Here is a 20015-nt window from a genome sequence, read left to right on the forward strand (position 1 = left end):
GGTGATGGCATTCCAGCTGAACTCTTTAAAGTCTTAAAATATGACACTGTTAAGGTGCTCCACTCAATATGCCAGCAAATTTGAAAAATTCAGCAGTGGCCTGAGGATTGGAAAAGATCAGCCTACATCCTAATCCCAAAGAAAGACAGTGCCAACAAATGCTCCAACTACCCTACAATTGCACTCATTTCACCCTCTAGCAACGTTATGCTAAAAATCCTATGAGGTAGGCTTCAGCAGTATGTGGACTGAGAACTTCCAGAAGTACAAGCTAGATTTCAAAGAGAACTAGAGACCAAATTCCTTACATGCGCTGGATTATGGAGAAAGCCAGAGAGTTCCAGAAAAACATCTGTAGTACTTCTGCTGCTTCGTTGATTACACAAAAGCCTTTGACTTTGTGGACCACAGCAAACTATGGCAAGTCGTTAAAGAAATGGGGGTGCCTGACCACCTTATCTATCTCCTCATAAATCTATATGTGGGACAGGAAGCAACACCTAGAACTGGATATGGAACGACTGATTGGTTCAAAATTGGGAAAGCTTTATGACAAGGCTGTACATTAACTTCCTGCTTATTTAACTTATATGCAGAATACATCATGTAAAAAGCTGGACTGTAGGAATCCCAAACCGGAATTAAGATTGCCGGAAGAAATATCAACAACCTCAGATGTGCAGATGATACCACTCTGATGGCAGAATGTGAGGAGGAATTAAAGAACCTCGTAATGAGGGTGAAGGAGGAGAGCACAAAAAGTGGTCAGAAGCTCAACATTCAAAAACTAAGATCTTGGCCACTGGCCCCATCACCTCCTGGCAAATAGAAGGGGGAGATATGGAGGCAGTGACAGATTTTACCTTCTTGGGCTCCATGATCACTGCAGATGGGGACAGCAGCCACGAAATCAAAAGACACCTGCTTCTTGGGAGGAAAGTGATGACAAAAGTATGGTTTTTTCAGTAGCGATTTATGGAAGTGAGAACTGGACCATAAAGAAGGCTGACCACCAAAGAATTGATGCTTTTGAATTGTGGTTCTGGAGGAGACTCTTGAGAGTCTCCTGGACTGCAAAGAGAACAAACCTATCCATTTTGAAGGAAATCAACCCTGAGTGCTCACTGGAAGGACAGATCCTGAAGCTGAGGCTCCAGTACTTTGGCCATCTCATGAGAAGACTCGACTCCCTGGAAAAGACCCTGATGCTGGGAAAGTGTGAAGGCAAGAGAAGGGGACAACAGAGGACAAGGTGTTTGGACAGTGTCCTTGAAGGTACCAACATGAATTTGACCAAACTCCTGGAGGCAGTGGAAGACAGGAGGGCCTGGCGTGCTCTCCTCCATGGGGTCACAAAGATTTCGACATGACTTAATGTCTAAACAATAACAGAAGAGAAATTTCATATGTTTAAGAAGACACAGCAATCTTTCCTGTTAATGGGTCAGCAGTCATGGATTATAAACAGCCACATACTTATTTTTACTTACAGAACATATTTTTATTTTATTTTAAAAGTGTGGACCATTTATATTTTCTTGAAATTGTGTTTTTATATCACTTGCCTTGGGTGTAGCTTGCCTTGTTTATATTCTTGTTTTATTCTAGGGAATTATGCAAAAGAGTATGGCTTGCTAAGATTTATTTTGAAAAGATAACATGGCCAGAAAAGAATGTATTTTTATTTCTTTATGTTTTATATTAAACATAAACAATTTCAATAAATTTCACTTCACAGAAAAACAAGTCTTAACAGCAACAGAAATTTAAAAATACAGAATAATACTGGATAAATATGCTGCAATTTTGGATCAACAGAGGATACAAATCTGAAAAATACTGGCAACTTGATGTTACAATTAATACTCTATAGTTTTTCAATTGTGGAAATCAAAAGGAAAGGTAATTTTTCTAAAACATTGCTGTACCAAGAAAAGGGGTTTCCCTGAGAAACGCTGGAAGGGAATTATAAGAGATAACACATACATTATCGTTGCCATGAGGATATTTCCAGAAATGTCTTCCTCCATGGCAAACCATTTTCTCCCTGATATTAATGTGAAATATCATTCACCACATTTATCAAGATCATCACTGTGAGTCTCTTCTCCCCCCCACCCCAGTTCCCAACAGACATGGGGAAAGTTACTTTTAAGCACATGGCCATGTGGATTCTGGAAGCTGTAGTCCAAAAAGCAACTTTTCCTGTTTGTGAATCCTGATGGCCACTAGGAAGAGTGTGGCTGGCATATTTTAGCTAAACAAAAGTTGCATATCAGTTTCAGGAATTGTTGATGTCCACATTTGATAGATATGGGATACATTATCTATGTGTCAGAGGTGGGGAACCTTGTGGCTTTCCATAAATTGCTGAACTGTGAGAAATGTTTTGTGGCTGGTGTCCCTGTCACACAGATGTGACATATCTAGTGGTACCGTGAGAGAATTGTCAGCCTGTCAGAACTAGGGAACTAGGTGCAGAGAGAGAGAGAGAGAGAGAGAGAGCCAAGGGTGGTGACAGGATAGGGATGGGGATGACTCAAAGGGAAGGGTCAAAGGATGACTTATTTCCTCCTGGCCCTAAACTGTACAGAGATGGGTATTCCTTGCCCTAAGGTCTGATAGGAAGCCCCCACCCAGCAAAGAGAAGGGGGGAAATCTCAGTGCCAGTTGAAGCTTAACAGCTTGAAGCAGAAACGAAATTATTTGGGCCTTTGTTAGAAAGACTGTAGCCAGTTTGCATCACTGAACCAGAATGGATACTCTGGAGTTCTCTTTTATGGATGTGGTCTTATTAGCAAGCAACTACTCTTCCTTTACTGGGTTTACAGATTCTTTCTAATTCCCAGATGAAGTTCTTAAATAAGTTTCAGTTCAGCAGTATATTGAGAGTGTATTCGCGAAGGCTTTCACGGCCGGGATCTAATGGTTGTTGTGGTTTGCTGTCCTCTGAAGATGCCGGCCACAGAGACTGGCGAAACGTTAGGAAGAACCACTTTCAGAACACGGCCAAGAAGCCCGAAAAACCCACAACAACCTATATTGAGAGTGTTGGTTAAAGTTAAAGGTTCCCCTTGACATTTAATCCAGTTGTGTTTGACTCTAGGGAGCTGTGCTCATCCCTGTTTCCAAGCCGTAGAGTCAGTGTTTGTCCGTAGACTGTTTCTGTGGTCACGTGGTCATCACAACTAGACATGGAACACTGTTACCTTCCCACCATGGTGGTACCTAGTTATCTACTCGCATTTGCATGATTTTGAACTAGTTTGTCAGGAGCTGGGACAAGAGACGGGAGCTCACTCTGTCGCGTGGATTCGATCTTATGACAGCTGGTCTTCCGACCTTGCAGCACAGAGGCTTCTGAAGTTTAACCAGCAGCACCACCACATCCGTAAGAGTGTTGGTTAGGACTTGAGAATTATGAGATATCTGGAGAAAAGGTCCCTCTTGATACTACCTCCTTCCCCATCTTTGGGAGACTTTTTGGATTGAAAAAAAAAATAGAAAAAAGTAACCTTTCCAAAGGCTGCTCCTTCCAACCGCTCCCTCCAGCTGAAAAATTTGATGTGAAACAGTAAGTGGAACTTTGCAAGAATGGAATTTGTCAGTGTGTCATATCAGGCCAGCCCTATGTAACTTGTGACCCACCAGACAGACTGCTTCCCAAAGGCAAACGTCTTCTGCTGGCTAGAATTAAGTGCCGGGTTCAGCTGAGTCCTACCTTATGTGAAGGGGTCTCCAGATTTGAGGAGGACCACACACAACAGAAAGAGCTCAAGATTGTCAAAATAACATAGACAGGTGGGAAACATATTACAGTCCAGTACAAAGTCTTAAAAGATTACATCCATTTTGCAAGCTTAATTCTTACCAGTTACCTGTTCTGCAATTGCACATGTTTTGGACTATTGCACATGCTTTACAGAAATACTCAAAACTGTATCCATGGCTACTGCAAACAAGCCATTTATCCTGGCAAAGTTCAGCTTTTTCCAGCAATGTAACTGTTTTCTTATATCATCCTTATACGGTCTTCATCACCTAACCTATTAACTTAGGTGGGAATACATATATGATGAATTATATGTGAATTATATTGTGTAGAAATATAACACCATATTTTTAAAAGGAAGTGCTCTATTTACACTGAGATAGGCAATGTGGGTGAAAAGGAACAGCAAGTTGCAAATCTGGGAAACAGTTTTAATATTTGATTTCTGCTTCGGTGAAGCATACATTGCCCACAAGTGTGTACAGCTCTAAAAATACAAAGACTTTTTGCAATGTTTTCACTTTCACCCTTCATATTTATAGTCAAATATATTCTGGCTTGGACAAAACATGCATCTCTTGCCCTTCTGTTTTCTCTCTGAAAGTCCCCAAATTTTCCGATCTTTTCTTCTGCCTGGAGAACAACAAACAAACAAATATTGAAATGAGTCAACAGGATGCCCGTGGTAGACACATCAACTTTTACAGAATGAGCCAAATAGTCCTAAATCCAACATTAGTCCTGCTTAGAGCAGGAGCATTGAAATTAAAAGCTCTACAGAGAACCATTAAAATTGCCCAGAATATCATCGGGCTCCAGCTACCAACCCTGGATGACATCTTCACATCCCGCTGTCTAAGGAAATCACATAGCATCCTGAGAGACTCTTCCCATCCTGCTTATAACTTTTTTGAACTGTTACCATATGGCAGAAGATATAGAACAATTAAGACTCGGACCACACGTTTTCTCAATAGTTTTTATCCCAGAGCTATAATTGCAATTAATAATGAGCTTAAAGACCACCAGTAGTGAATAATTAGTTGGACTGTGTTACTTGGCCTGCGGTGTAGATGTTTGTATTTTTAGTGGGGGACTTTTAGTGGGTGGGGAGTGTTTGGGGAATTTTATGTGTGTGCATGTGTCTGTTCTCTGGGTGTCTGTGAATTTCATTGTATGTGTATATACTTACAATGACAATAAATTATTATTATTATCCATGGAACTTAAACTAATTGTGGCTAACAATCCCATTCATTTCAACAGGACCACTCTAAGTAGGACTTGGATGGATTAGGTCAAATAAAAATGCAATTTGCAAACCATTCTTAGACAAGTTTGCTTCTTTTTTAAAAAATACAATTACAGTACAGCACATCCACATTGCATCTGAAAATTGGACAGCTAGTATAGAAACAATTTGAGGGAGGGAGTAAGGAACCAGCTATTCTTTCACTGGTCTCACTGGTCTCTGTGATCACTCTGCTTATACACACCTCTGTATAGCTGGAGTGTGTGTTTGTTTAATGCACCTATATTCATTTAAAGAGATATCAAATATAGGATTTGGGGAAGAAACACCCTCCCTTGTCTCCCTACCAGACACCCATGATGTTCAACATATTCCTTGTTCATGCAGTCTCAGGAAGCTTAGGTTTATACCCACTGCCACACAAGCATGTATCTGTAACAGAAGCACCCATACCTCTCATAGCATAGTGGTATTTATCCTTTTGAAAGGGAGGATTGATACTCTGACAGCCTCACATTACTGCTTTTCTCTAACGTCCTTGACAGTGTCAAAGAATTTCACAGAGATCCTGATTCCTGAACATTTAACTTCCAAGGGTCAGGGCATCCTATTTCTAATGTCAGCTTATCACACTATACACAGAAGTCTTATTGAGGTGCTACAGATCTGAACAGATTAAACACATGAGGTGGATAAGCATGTGTTAGCAGATGGACTGCAGTAAGCAACAGCTAAGTTAACATATGGTCTCAGACCCTGAATATTGGAATAGTTAGCATGGCACACTTCTCCCTTTGGAAAGAGACCACACTCGTGCCTGCTTTTCTCAAAATACGTATTTTTTGCTCCATAAGATGCACCTTTCCATAAGACACACCAATTTTTTAGGAGAAGAAAACAGGAAAATATAATCTGTTTTCTTCGCTCCATAAGACGCACAGACTTTCCACCCCCCTGTTTTGTGGGGGAAAAGTGAGTATTATGGTGCGAAAAATACGGTGTATGAAGTGTTTATTAGACAAATACATTCAGAAAAGAGAGATAACTGGAATCCCAAAAGCCATCACTACCTGTTCAGAATAAAAGCAAGATGTCTCCTCTTTCTTTCCCTGAACAGCATAAAGAAAGATTTGAAAAGGAATGAAAAATCACCAGGAACCTTAAGAGTTTTGGTTTAGGTTGAAGAAAGACTGGTGTCAGTCACAGCAGGTAAAGGACAGTCTAGGAAATGTTAGGAGATCCTCTTCTCCCCCCTTCCTCCTCTACTCCATGCAATTTTTTTCTGTGTAATCTGAATTGTACCCAGTCACCTCCCACAGCATGCTCTCTAGGGGCATTGGGCCAGTCATGAAAGTAATATTCAGCTCTTCCTTTACATTCACCATACCTCAAGGAGAACACCTAGCCTTTCTCCTCTCCACTGTTCCTTTTACATATGGAAGCTACAAGTCTACAGAGGCTTGTTGCTTCCCACCTGTACAAAGTTGCAACAAAGACTGGAGGGGCAAGATGCTCTCCATAAAGCATGGTGTGTGCAGTAATGAACAACTGAATACTTTTATCTCTCATCCTATCTATTTTATAGGATTGATGAAAGGATAAGAGTGGGCATGTGAAACATCCTGAGCAACTGGGAGGAAAAGATGGATACAAAAGTAAAAGTAATTAAAGAAAATAAATTAGGGGAACTTCTAGCACCTGAAAGCATGGCAAACAGCATCACTGAAAATGCAATATATGATAGGGTTGATGGCACTGTTTAAAGCTGGCAGGTTCTGAATAATCACTGCTGCATAGTAGCGTTCTTTGGTCTCAGGCAGGACACTGAAGTTGTCCAGGATATCGAAGAGAAAGTAAGGACTCCAGCAGAGCACAAAAGCTGCAAGAAAAGAAGAAAGACATTGGAAACCTGACCTTGTTCAATCTTGTGAGTCACCCTGGGAGTTCTGAGCAAAATTGTCTTGGCAACTCTCACAAGCACATTTTTTTCAAAGGGAAATGTAATTAGTTCTGAAGAAGTTGATCCGTCCATTTCCAGTGTCATCCTCTAGAAACAACCAGGTATCCCTAGACCTGTTGATGTCAGTGGATTTCTGCATGACCACTTCTGTGCAGGATCTGGCTTTCAGTATATAATAGAGCAGCCACCGCTAAAAAAAATACACAATGGTTTGCTTGCTTTTTAAAGAAGGATATATTTTAACCGGGAACAGCCTCTTTGATGGATTGCATAGGCATCCTTCAGTCTCGAGAGACTATGGTAACATGCTCTGTATTGAGGAGTGTCCTCTCCAGAGCATGAAGCCCGGGTAAGGTAATATGGAGGATAGGCTGTTACCCAAGCAGCAGATCCCCCCTCTCCACATTGCTGAAATGGTCCAATGGAAAGGCAAGAGCCAATACAACTGGTTCCAGCAATGTCGCAGGAGTTGGCAGAACGACACATGCTGCCTTCGGGACTCCAGCTCCGGATTTTGCCTCGAGGTTAACTCCTGAAGCCTTTTCCATGAGTGGATATGGCCACAAGGCAGTGGAGGTTTGAAATTGGAGTTTTCCTTCTCCTAGATGGGCTGCCTTCCATGGCTGACGAGCCCCACCTACCCGGTGGATTACAGCTTTTAAAAAACTGAAATGGCTTTGCAACACTTTCTCAGCGGAGAAACTCAAAGGCATTCCTATGTCTACTTATGGACCTCAATGAACCAAATTATGCTTTTCTATGTGCTTAATCTATTTCCTGCAAATTCCCAGAGGTTCACTGACAAAGGAGCAGGAACGTTCAACTGTAACAGCCTCATTTGTGCACCGTGTCTGCAAATAAACTCTCTAAGAGGAGAGTGTGGTGCACTCTTATATCAATTTGCCAATCGCTCTGGATTAATCTGGCCAAACAGAACGTTTAGGTACTGTACTATAATCAAACACAATAGTATATCTAATTAAATCATTATCAAACACCAGGGAACACTATTTTATGAGCTCTCTGTGTTAACAGCCAAGCTAATCAAGTCAATCTAATCCCTAACACCTTAAGCCAGGGATTCTTCAAGTTTATAACTTCTGCTCTCCATAGCAAATAAAGCACTCAAGTTTAAATAAGAGACAAGGAAATTAAATAGCTTGGAAGGCAGGAGTAACTTACTTCTGTGATTAATTTCAGAACTGCAGATTAGCAGATGTAGGTGGTTACTCACCAAAATAGAGGGGAATCCCTCTGAAATTTTGAGATGCATCCCTTGTTGTCTGGTCTACTAGCTGTCTCTGATAACAACTTAGTCTTATTCATGACTGCTCAGAATTAAATTGTAAGGGTTTAAAGTGATATACCACTGGTAATAGTCCTTAGGATTTTAGTGATGATGAGTTAAACCTTTTGCTGAGCTTGATTAAAAAGAGTAATAATTAATTCGTAGACATGTGTACTCAGAGATCAGTCCCATTCAGTACAATATGATTAGCTGCCATGTACATGTCCATGATCAGGAATGGGGAACATTTGGCTAGAACTTTTTGGTTTACTATTTGGACCAGATGTTTTCGAGTACAATGCCCATATGAACTGCCAAGCATTGCCAGTGGTAATGGGCTCTAAAAAATGTAGTTGACAACAAAGTTCTGTGGAGTTTTTTAAATCATCTCACAATACCTAAAAATATGAAGCATTTTAATTAATATAAGTTCATCTTAACCTAGAATCATGGTGTTATACATTTACTAGTGTTGTACAAAAGCTTTGGGCAAGTACCAAATTCTGGGTTGAATCAGAGGTATTTGCATTAATTTGGGGATGCCACAGATCAAAATAGAAAACCTAATTCTGTTTCCGGGGCCAGTTGAAGCTATCCTGGGTTGTAATGAAAATGTATGGCCTGTGAAAGGTTAAAAATAAAAAGGATAAAAAAGAATAGATATCCTGACAAGCAGGGAAGGAGAAACAAAAAGTAAGGACACCATAAGGCAGATGTTGACGTAGCACCAGATGATGCAGATGGAAGAGAGAGAGCTTTACACACGCCATGAAAAGCAGTGACCTCTTATGCACTCTTCAGTTGCTCAGTGTGTGGCAGGATCCCTGTGTGGACTGCTTTACAGTTTGTATTCTTTTGTGGGTTTTCCTGGCACGAGCTCACCTCCCTTGATTTGGGTAGGGTAAACATTGCAGACTGCATTGGACTCTCCCTCCCTGTCACCTACAGTTTAATTTTAGGACCGAGTGGGTGTAGGTGTGATATACACTGGGATTTACTGTGGCTTTGACTCTTACATTGTATTTAAATTATTGGCACAGTAAAGTCTGCCATGATCCTTTTTTTTTCTCCCATCCTATGCTTTTTAGCCCTTATCGTTTCCTTGGTGGTGTTCCTGCAGCATCTCACTTACTCGCGTTAGTTTTTTTTTGTTTGTTTGGTTGGTTTTTTAGCATCTTTCTCTGCTGCTGCTGCTGGCATATGCTACAGTACCACTTACCAAGAATTACTGCTACACTGTACTTGACAGCTTTGATTTTTGCCTTGGATATGAGGCCTCGACGGTTGAAGCTAGCACAGAATTTGCCATCTGCAAAGAGAAGAAAGGCAGAACCATCACACGGGTGTGATTGGAAAATGGACTTGGAGTCAAATGTTACATTTTCATTGCAACTTCCAAGAATCCTGAAGCAGAATGGTCTATGATGGCCATGCTGGCTAAGGGATCCTGAGTATCTGCAATAGAAGGAGGCTCATGAGCTGGGAAGGAGGGCACCTCAGCACAAAATCTCATGGGAGAGGCTGCCCCACCAACCCAGTCATGAATAATTTATGGTTCTAATCCAGAAAGCTAAACATTCCCAAACTCTGCAGAGAACTGTTCCTCAGCATTTGCAAAGTTTGATCAAATTGCTAAAGAACTATTTATTAGGAATGTCTGTGATTTACAGTTTACAGTTTTCTCACTCTAGAAAGCAACTTTTCTAAGCTACCTTTAAAGTTAAAAATTATATCCAACCATCCATTTATTTACTACTTTTCTCAGAACATTTACTAATTTTCTGCCCTAATTTTGCTTTTCCTGCTCTAAATCTACTTTAGTTTAATGGAAATGAATTGGTTTATTTCAGTGGAAAAGTGGGTGTGTACTTTGACACATTAGGTACTTCGCTAGACGATGATCCCGCTATACGATGAATCCACAGGACGGTGACTTTTTTGCGATCGCTATAGCGATCGCAAAATGATGTTTCCTATGGGGGATTTTTGTTTGACGACGATTAGGTCCGTGCTTTGCGAACCATTTGTTCACAAGACAACAATGTTTTCCGGCTCTACAAAATAGCTGCCCTGTGTTTTCCAGACCCATGCTTCACAGGGCAGCCATTTTAACAGCTGATTGGCGCTCGGAAAATGGCTTCCCCTATGGGCAAGCTTTGCTGGACGACTAGGTAATTTCCCCATTGGAATGAATTAAATGGGTTTCAATGCATTCCAATGGGGAAACTGTTTTCACCGGACGATGTTTTTGCTTAACAGCGATTTCAGGGGAACACATTATCGTCATGGTGTGGGGCACCACTGTATAGCATGCTTGCCTTCAGTTTGTTAATTTGTATGCTTTTAATAATTCCAAGTATAATGCACCTGCTTGGCATTTATATTTCTGGCTCCTGGTTGATTAGCAATGACCCTTTTAATAACTTCTGTGGTAAATACACACTGCTGGTTTTTAATGCCAAGATGAACATTCCTGCTTGGAAGAGTTTTCCTGAATTACTTACCAGAGCAATTGGACACAACCACTGCATGGGCTTTACTCTTAGCCCATATTGTCCGAATCACAATGAAGTAAATGACACTATAGACAGAAAGAGAATAGCAAAAGCAAGATTAGTCCAAGAACTGTAACCATGCCTCTGGATCAATTTACCAGTACTGTGTGGGTTGGATCCAGATTTATAAGGGGGCGCTGATAAGTATTGAGCCTCTCCCAGAAAAAATTGAGCTAGGAAGCTGTAACTGCCACACTATTCTACATATTCCCCCAGAACGTCAATGCACTTGCAACATCTATCCTGCAGCTTCTTAAGTCCCTGCAAATAAAATTCTTCCAAGGATACAAAATTGGCAAACTCCATCTATATACAGTGGCTGAATGTCTGCTCTTTTTTTCCTATAGTCCACTATGAGTTCCTTGGTTTTTTGGATGTTAAATAAAAGATTTTTTTTTTGCACCAGCAGGATAGCTGTAATACCTCGTCCCGATACGCAGACTCATCATCCCCAGAGATAAGTCCTACTAGTGTAGTATCGTCTGCAAATTTGATAATCCTATTTCTGGGATGGTTATTGGTGCAATCCGATGAATAAATGGAGAACAGTAGTGGACTAAGGACACAGCCTTGTGGAGTGCCAGTGCTGAGTATCTTGTCAGTAGAGATGTAGTCATTCAGTTTAACCCTTTGTGGACGATTTGTTAAAAAATCCAAAATCCACAGACAGATTGATAAGCTTCCTGTTAGATTTCTCTCACCTGTTCAACTTTCTGTATCACTGAGTATTGCTGATCTTATGGGCAAGAGAGGGGAGAGCAGTCAGGAATTATATTCAGGTTAAATGTTTGCAAAACAGCAAGGTTTTCCATTAAAACCTCATATCAGATAAACCTCAGTGCCACCTTCAGTGGAAAAACCCACTGAATTAATAGGCTGGATACAACAGAAGTAAGGTAAAGCAACTACAGTATTTCAAACAAGATTTCAGATAAAACAGTGAAGCTTAACATGCACATGTTTTTGCAGCAGCTCAATATACAGTATTTTGGAGAAAACTGAAGCTGCAGAATGAAAAATAATTACTAAATGTCTTCTGTATTTTAAATTTGTAAATTTGCAGTGACTCGCTAGGATATGCAAAACATATCCCAACACAGAAGTGAAGGCTTCTTACTTGCTTGGCAGAGGTCTGTTGACTGCAACCTGGAGAATGGATAGCACAAGTGCAGGGAGAGCTGATGCTGATTCAGCTTGTTCCTGCCCCTGTTTTTTTTTTTTTTTTTTTTTTTTTTTTTTTTTGGTCCCCTCACTTTCCTTGTCTGAAGAAGGATACAAAATTGGCAAACAAAAGGACATTCATTCTTTGGGTTGTGAGCATGCCAAAGCATGTATGAAGAGAAGCCACCTGCAAACCTTTCCACTCAATACAAGGAAGTCAGGGATTGACACACATATAGAAGTTGGGGTGGATATTAGGTGCCTGAGATGAAGAATAAGATGGCACCCATCCCAATCCATGTTCAGAAGCCAAGCAGCCGTTGGCTCTTTCTTCGAAACTGACAATGAAATAGCCTCCTTTTCTTGGCGCAGTGGAGCTAGTAACAGAAGATTCTTAACATAAAGTGTTCTGTCTGCCCCTCAGGGAACAGTTGGAGATTTCATGAGGAAGAACCAGATGGTGCCACCATGGCCTCTCAGCACCTGCTGCCTAGAGAGGTTAACTCTTTCTGTCTAGTGGTAGTGTCCACCCTGGTTGAAGAATACCACAAGATTTTTCTTGTGTCAGGTGGGAATATTGTGAGCTGTAGTCCGGCATGTCTGGAGGGCATCAGTGGGCAGGGACAGACAGTGCAAGATTCTGTTACAGGTCCTGCTCATATTTTTCAGTACTGAAGATCTGATTTCACAGATCTGCCCTTCAGAAAAGGATAAAATTATTAATTTACATCTGAACAAGTGATCACATCCCATTAATCTTCATGAACTATCAAGATCCTTACCTGATAATAATCAAGGGAATAAAATACACCAGGAAGGCAACAATAGTCATGTAAGGGATCCAGTAAGACTCATCTGGCCAGGCAGCCCAACATTGTACTTCTCCATTGGATAGTTCCCGTTTCCCAAATATGATGAGCGTTGGAATTGAAAACAAGAAAGAGAGGCCCCAGGAAATCACAATGAGAATTTTTGCTTGCCTTTCTGCTCCAGAAAAAGGAAAGAAAACAAAAGATCTTACTAATACATTTACATCTTGTCTGATGAGCAAACATGAACAAAATATAAGCAGGGGGCCAATAAGATAAGAGAGTTTTCCACAGTGTGGAGAGAAATATTGTTGGTTGCATTCTGTGGGATAATGATATATGGTGTGTCATTTTCAGATTCAGAATACTGAGGGTTGGTTTACTAAATGTCTTATTGTAAAGGATGAAGGATAATTGAGGGGCTATGTCAAATCTCATTGTCCTAAAGATGATCACTGTGATTTCAGTGTGTTGTTTCTAAGACTTCAGTCAAATATCAGTCACAGCAACTGAATTTCAGTCTCTCTCATCCCAGCTGAGAACAGCAGAATTTATTAATTAATATTCCACGTTTCTCCTTAAAAAGGATTCAAGATGGCTTACATCAGTAAAAGACAATAATTAAAAACTAAAAACAGTTGTACAGATATTAAAAAAGAATGAAACAAATATTATATTAAAATGATAAATAAAATCAATACTAAAAAGACATTTAAATGCAACAAGGTAAAATAACCCATTTTTAAAAAACCCTCCCAGACAGCCAATCACTAAGGGAAAGCCTGCTTGAAGAGAAAGGTCTTTGCTTGCTTGCAGAATAACAGCAAAGATGGTGACAGCCTGGCCTCCTGTGGGAGGTGGTTCCTGAGTCTGGGAGCAGTGACAGAGAAGGTCCTCTATTGTGTCCCTACCAGATGCTCCTATGAGTGTGGTGGGACTGGGAGAAAGACCTTGCGAATAGTAAGGAAGAATAAAGCAAACTAAATAACACCTGTTGACTTTGTTTTTCGAAAGGACAGGGCACAACTCACTGGCAGAACGTCAATAGCTCTGGCATGCAAATGTCTGCTGGCCCAATTTCTAACATCCCCAGTTGAAATGATTTCAGGTAAAAAGGCAAGGAAAAATGTCTGTTCTAGGGTAGCATCAACACAAGGCATCCATTGGCAAATGCTGGGAATTAAGATCTGTAGGAGGTTCCACCACTGCTGCCACCTGCTCACGAATGGGATATCATAGAGGAGGGCATGTGGCTGAGTGACTAGTGAGCAGGAACACTCTTTGCTACAACATTTTGTCATATGTCTCATTTCCTCTGGATAATTTCATTTATGTGAATGGAATTCCTGCTACCCACAAATTTATTGTTGCCTTTCCATTAGAGAGGGCTTCTTTTGTGTATTCTTCATTGACTTTTCTCCCCAGGATAAAGGCCAAGGAAAATTTACCGTATTTTGTTAAAGTAATGTCTGACATTTAGTATAATAGTTATACTAAAAGCCAAGGCTAGTGTCATTGCCATTTGAAAAAAGGAAAGGGGGGCTGACCTGCTCCCAAGAAGAGAAAGGAATCAATTAGAAGAGTATATTGTTAATTGTGTATGGTTTGCTTGCCCTGAAAGGTTATCTGCTAAAATGAGGCTAATTCTCTAATGAGCTGGAAAAAAAGGAATGGGAAACTTCTTACCGCCTTGAAGGAATTTCATTGGATGCACTATGGCATGGTATCGGTCTATACTGAGTGATACTAGGACATAGGTTGAGGCATACAGAAGGACAACCTACAGGAAAAAGAGGAAAGCAATATTTTATTAAGATAGAGTGGATCGGGAAAGTTTGGAAGATGTTTTTGTCCTTCTTTTATTTTAAATTTTTAAAATAAAATAAAGGCTGCAATCCTATGCCTTCTTGTTGTTGTGAAGTTGTGTCCGACTCTTCGTGACTCCATGGACCAGAGCACATCATGCCCTCCTGTCTTCCACTGCCTTCCGGAGTTTGGTAAAATTCATGCCTTCTTTGTTGTTGTTTAGTCGTTTAGTCATGTCCAACTATTCGTGACCCCATGGAACAGAGCACACCAGGCCCTCCTGTCTTCCAATGCCTCCCAGAGTTGGGTCAAATTCATGCTGGTCATGCCTTCTTACTTGGGAGCAAACCCCATTGAACTAGAATGTATATGATTGCATTGGAAGTCAGGAAGGCCTGCCATCCTCCTGGCCGCTACTTATTTGTTTCTGAGTTCTATTTATATCCCACTTTTCCTTCAGTATGCTCAGGACAGTATACAGTGGTGCCTCGCTTAACGAGTGCACCGTATAGTGATGTTTCCGTATAGCGATCCCTTTTTTGGGATCGCTATACGGAAACATACCCGATCGTCGCAATGGGGAAAACCCGCATTGCGAAGATCGGGTATTGCGGCGGCCATTTTGGAGCCACCGAACAGCTGATCGGCGGTTCCAAAATGGCCGCCGGAAGCCCGGAAATGGCTGCCGGCAGCCGTTTTCGCGCCCTGACCTCGCTTAGCGAAGGCGCGAAAATGGCTGCCGGCACCTGGAATCCTCACTGAACGGGTAAGTAACAAAGGTATTGTTCCAATATAGGTAACAAAGGTATTGTTCCAATATATTTCCCCTACCCGTTTAGCGACGATTTCGCATAGTGAGGGTTAATCCGGAATGGATTAACCTCGCTATGCGGGGCACCACTGTACATACCTGTCCTCTCCTCCTCTGTTTTATCCTCCCAACAACCCTGTAAGTCAGGCTGAGAGATTGACTAGCCTGAGGTAACCCCATGAATTCCATGACCCAGTGGAGATCTGAACCAAGGTCCCTTGAGTTATCATCCAACACTCTAACCACCATACTCGCCATCCCTTGCTAGCTGGACGAATAGTGACACCACCCGTTTTAATAACCACAACCATTGAAAAGAGAAGTTTTTTGGGGAGGGGAATCATATTCATTTGTTCCAACAAGAACAGCAAAGCCTGGTGGCATCTTAAAGACCAATCAGCTTAATTTGGCACAAGAGTCTGAAAACATGTGCCTGACAAAGTGGGGCTGCCACCTTGGAAAGCTTATGAGAAATAAAACTTGTTACTCTTTCAGGTGTCAAAAGATTTTTCATTATTTAATTAAAGGAGGAGCAATCAATAAACATACAATCAGCCAGTAGAATTCAGTCCTGCGATGCATATTCTTTCCCTACTAAAAAGTTAAATTAAGGCTTCGTGTGTGCTTCTTTGTACAGCACATTTTTTCTCCATCCATCCCTCCTTCTCTCCCTCTCACCCCATCTTCAAGGTAGAGCAATTTGAATTTTTTTTTTCACAACAGTCAAGTCATTATTTAAAGAGTCAGTACAGCCAGGTGCTCCAAGAGATTTTTATCTTTACTGATACCTGCAAATAGCGAACAATTCGGCAGACAAGATCAGGGGCCATGAAATCTCCAGTGAAGCGCCAAATTATATCTGTCATTATATTTATTAGGCCTGTAAAACAATCTGTTAAAGATATAGAAAGAAACAGTTAGAGAAGAAAACAAATATATGACTGCTCTAGTGTCATTGTAGACTCCAGAAGACTCCAATCTGCAAGTAGGCTCACCTCCAAGTGTGGAGATCAGATTATCAAGCAGCTGCTGTGAGCCCTGATTGAAGGTTGGAAGAGTAAGGAGAGCAAGGAGCATCAAAAATAGGAGGGCATTCTTTACAAAAAAAAAAGGAGGATATTGTTGCATTAAATTGTGTGTGCTAATTTAAATTAATGTATGCAAATATAGTCATTACTATTATTATTACTATAATTTCAGTGGAAATACACTACTGCTCATCATAGGTAAGATACAGGTAAAGATAGGCTAGTAATCAACTAAGTAAGACTTACCCTGTTTCCCCGAAAATAAGACCTAACCTGAAAATAAGCCCTAGTATGATTTTTCAGGATATTCGTAATCCTGTATAAACCCTACCCCACAACCAGAAGAAGATGACAGGACTGTATTTGAATAAATGTAGATTGTGGTACATTAAAAAAAGACATCCCCTGAAAATAAGACCTATTGCATTTTTTAAAACAGTTTTATTTCTACTACAAACACATATACAGATTCCCCCACACCCTCCCCCCTTCAAGGACAAGGATTCAGACCATATTACAATCCAGCTTTCCCAAATTCCAGAGAGCATTGAAGAAAACAAAACAAAACTTTAAAAATGGCAATCATTTTACCCTATCTTCAAATCTGGCCCTGAGCCCACATATGTATTAGGTTCCAGCTTTGTTTTGCATAGTCTCTTGGTTGATCTCGTAGCGCTTCTGATAGTGTATCCAGGAGCAAAAATTAATATAAGACCCTGTCTTATTTTTGGGGAAACAGGGTAGTGTTTAATAACTCATTGAAATGCCTTGCTCCTTCTATTTTTTGCACCTTACTACAAACAAATATATATAGAAGGAAATAAAAGCCATTGTTGGTTTGTTCCTGTGAGGAAAGTATGAAGGGAGTGTCAGGGTGAGCTGGATAAAGGGACTGCACTCGCCAGTAGTTTGAGCCTCGGATATAGCCTCCCTCCACTGTGCCATCCATCTGCCTGGCTCCTGAGAGATTCAGAGATTGTGAGAGCTTACATATAAAGCCAAACCATTCCTGGTAGTTTTTAAAAGAGCACCAAAGCCTTTCTTACTACCTTGATCCCCACGCAGTGATTTTGGTCTTCTCATGCATTCCTAAAATGTATTTATTATCTGTACCGGAATACATCTCAGTCCAACAGTCCATAGAAAAAGAGACACAGATATTGGGATTTAAAGGTTTTAGCAATAGGTTTTTGTTTTGATTTTAGAATGAAAGAAGTATGGGGGACGAGCCTGCTTTCATCCTCCGAAGTCTAAGGTTCAGCTATTTCCTGTAGATGAGGTTCACATTCACCTTGGACTGAGTCCCATTGAATTTAATGAAGCTTAAGATATGTATAGGATCATGCTATTTGATTCTTTGTTCAACTACAGCTCCCAGAATCCCCAAGCAACATGGCTGGTGACTATCCTGTGAAGGGTGCCAAGTCTACTTCCTGGCTTTTTGCCTGTCTCTCTATATCCTGCCCAAAGTGCCATTGGAATGTCAGGGGAGGAAAGCAGCAATAATGGTTATTTATTATTTATTTATTTATTTATTTATTTATTTATTTATTTATTTATTTATTTATTTATTTTATTTCTATCCCGCCTATCTGATCATATTAGACCACTCTAGGCGGCTTACAGTAAAAACAACAATGTAATTTTAAAACTTTACAGCAGAAACGTAAATTAAAAAAAATAAAGGACAGAATAAGAAAAAGATCGTCAAGGGTTTTCTGTTGGGAAGGCCCGCTTATACATCAATGTTTTTAGTTGTTTCTTAAAAATGCCCAGCGAGGGAGCCGCGCGAATCTCAGGGGGCAAGTTGTTCCAAAGGCGAGGAGCCACCGCCGAGAAGGCCCGGATTCTGGTCTTTTCCTTTCGGGCCTCTCTCGGCATTAGGCTCCTCAGCCTTATCTCCTGGCTCGCGCCAAGGCATTCCGCCAAGTATCGAGGTCCTAAACCGTTTAGGGCTTTGTAAGTAAGCGTTAACACTTTGAAATCAATGCGGAATCGGATGGGCAGCCAATGCAATGCGGCCAGAGTGGGGGAGATATGTTGGTATCTTCTCAGCCCACTGAGTAGTCTGGCCGCCGCATTCTGCACCACCTGTAGTTTCCGCAGCAATCTCAAAGGTAGCCCCACGTAGAGCGCATTACAGTGGTCTAATTTCAAGCGCATGCACCAGAGTGGTGAGAGACCCCACATCAAGGTAGGGCCGCAGCTGGGCTATCCGCCTGAGATGGAAAAAAGCGGAACGGACCACGGACGCCACCTGGGTCTCCATGGTGAGCGCCGGGTCAAGATGGACACCCAAGCTACGGACCCCATCCCTGGCGGGCAGGGTCACCCCCCAAAAATGAGGGAGTTTCCCATGTCTCCAGATGTGGGGGCGCCCACCCTCAGTACCTCCGTCTTGTCCGGGTTCAGCCTCAGCCCGTTCTCCTGCATCCATTCCTGTACAGCCTCCAGGCAATGCCGAAGGGACAGAACGGCATCTCCTGCAGTTGGAAAAAAGGAGATGTAGAGCTGTGTGTCATCTGCATATTGATGGCACTGCGCTCCACACCCCCTGATGACCCCTCCCAGCGGCCTCATGTAGATATTAAACAGCATTGGGGAGATGATCGACCCCTGTGGGACCCCACAATTAAGGCACCACGGGGCCGAAACATTCTCCCCAAGCTGTACTCTCTGGGGACGGTACTCCAAGAAGGAACGGAGCCAAGCAAAGGCCCGGCCACCTATCCCCAACTCGGCGATCCTCCCCAGGAGGATACCATGGTCAATGGTATCAAAAGCCGCTGAGATATCGAGGAGGACCAACAGAGACACTTTGCCCCTGTCGGCCTCCCTCAATAAGTCATCACACAGGGCGACCAATGCCGTTTCTGTCCCATGGCGCGGCCTGAAGCCCGACTGGAATGGATCCAGGGCATCTGTTTCATCCAGGAACGCCTGGAGCTGATCGGCCACCACCAGTTCCCAGACTTTCAGGCACATCTTGGGGACAGGTCAAAGAAAGATCAGGGCATAAAACTGATATTTTTTTCTGACCTCTGATTGGCTAAGTTAGCATCTCAGATCCAATGAGGAGCAAGATCCAAGGCTGGGGTACAGATGACTAATAGGTCAACTGAAGAAACACCTGAAGTCCAATCACGGTTGAGATCCAAAAGCTGGGATACAGATGACCAATAGCAATGTAGTACTTTTATGGCTCTTTGTCTGTAAGTATTATAAAACATAGGCTCACTCTTTGTTCTGGGTCCCCCCCCCCGCCTTTACGATGGGAGGCCCAGCTGAACTTTTGTACTTCAATGAAATTGGCTTGTTCAGCTGTCTTGTGCCTTAGCCTGTGGTCCTTGCTGGAGAACTCGAACCCAGCACTGGTCTAACCCGAATTCAAATTTGGCCGGTAACAATACATTAGTCAATCAGTCAGAGACAGAGAGATCCAATAAATATTTGTTTATTCTCAGCTGGGAGCAAGCAAATAGTCGCACCTTCACAGGCAGGAACATGCGAGGAAGAGGCGCGTTGTGCTCATTATAGAGTATCCTTTTATAAGCCTTCAAATGAGTAAGGGGA

The 20015-nt window shown here is 41.7% G+C and overlaps 1 protein-coding gene across 2 annotated transcripts in view; it reads right to left on the reverse strand.

Annotated features, from left to right (window-relative positions):
• Positions 1-1670: 1670 nt before the first annotated feature.
• Positions 1671-20015, reverse strand: part of NPSR1 (neuropeptide S receptor 1) — a 115898-nt gene continuing 97553 nt past the window's right edge. Inside the window, exons 3-9 of one of the 2 annotated variants that reach the window (XM_073003788.2) lie at positions 16203-16306; positions 14484-14577; positions 12771-12972; positions 10777-10853; positions 9492-9581; positions 6723-6903; positions 1671-4405 (exon numbers count right to left, since the gene is read on the reverse strand). In XM_073003788.2, the coding sequence (XP_072859889.2) occupies positions 4315-4405; positions 6723-6903; positions 9492-9581; positions 10777-10853; positions 12771-12972; positions 14484-14577; positions 16203-16306 (839 nt within the window). In that variant the 3' untranslated portion in view covers positions 1671-4314. The remainder of the gene's footprint in view (positions 4406-6722; positions 6904-9491; positions 9582-10776; positions 10854-12770; positions 12973-14483; positions 14578-16202; positions 16307-20015) is intronic. The other variant, XM_078377488.1, reaches the window with a different exon arrangement.

The sequence above is a fragment of the Pogona vitticeps genome, chromosome 6 (genome assembly GCF_051106095.1).
Source record: "Pogona vitticeps strain Pit_001003342236 chromosome 6, PviZW2.1, whole genome shotgun sequence".
Taxonomy (NCBI): Eukaryota; Metazoa; Chordata; class Lepidosauria; order Squamata; family Agamidae; genus Pogona; species Pogona vitticeps.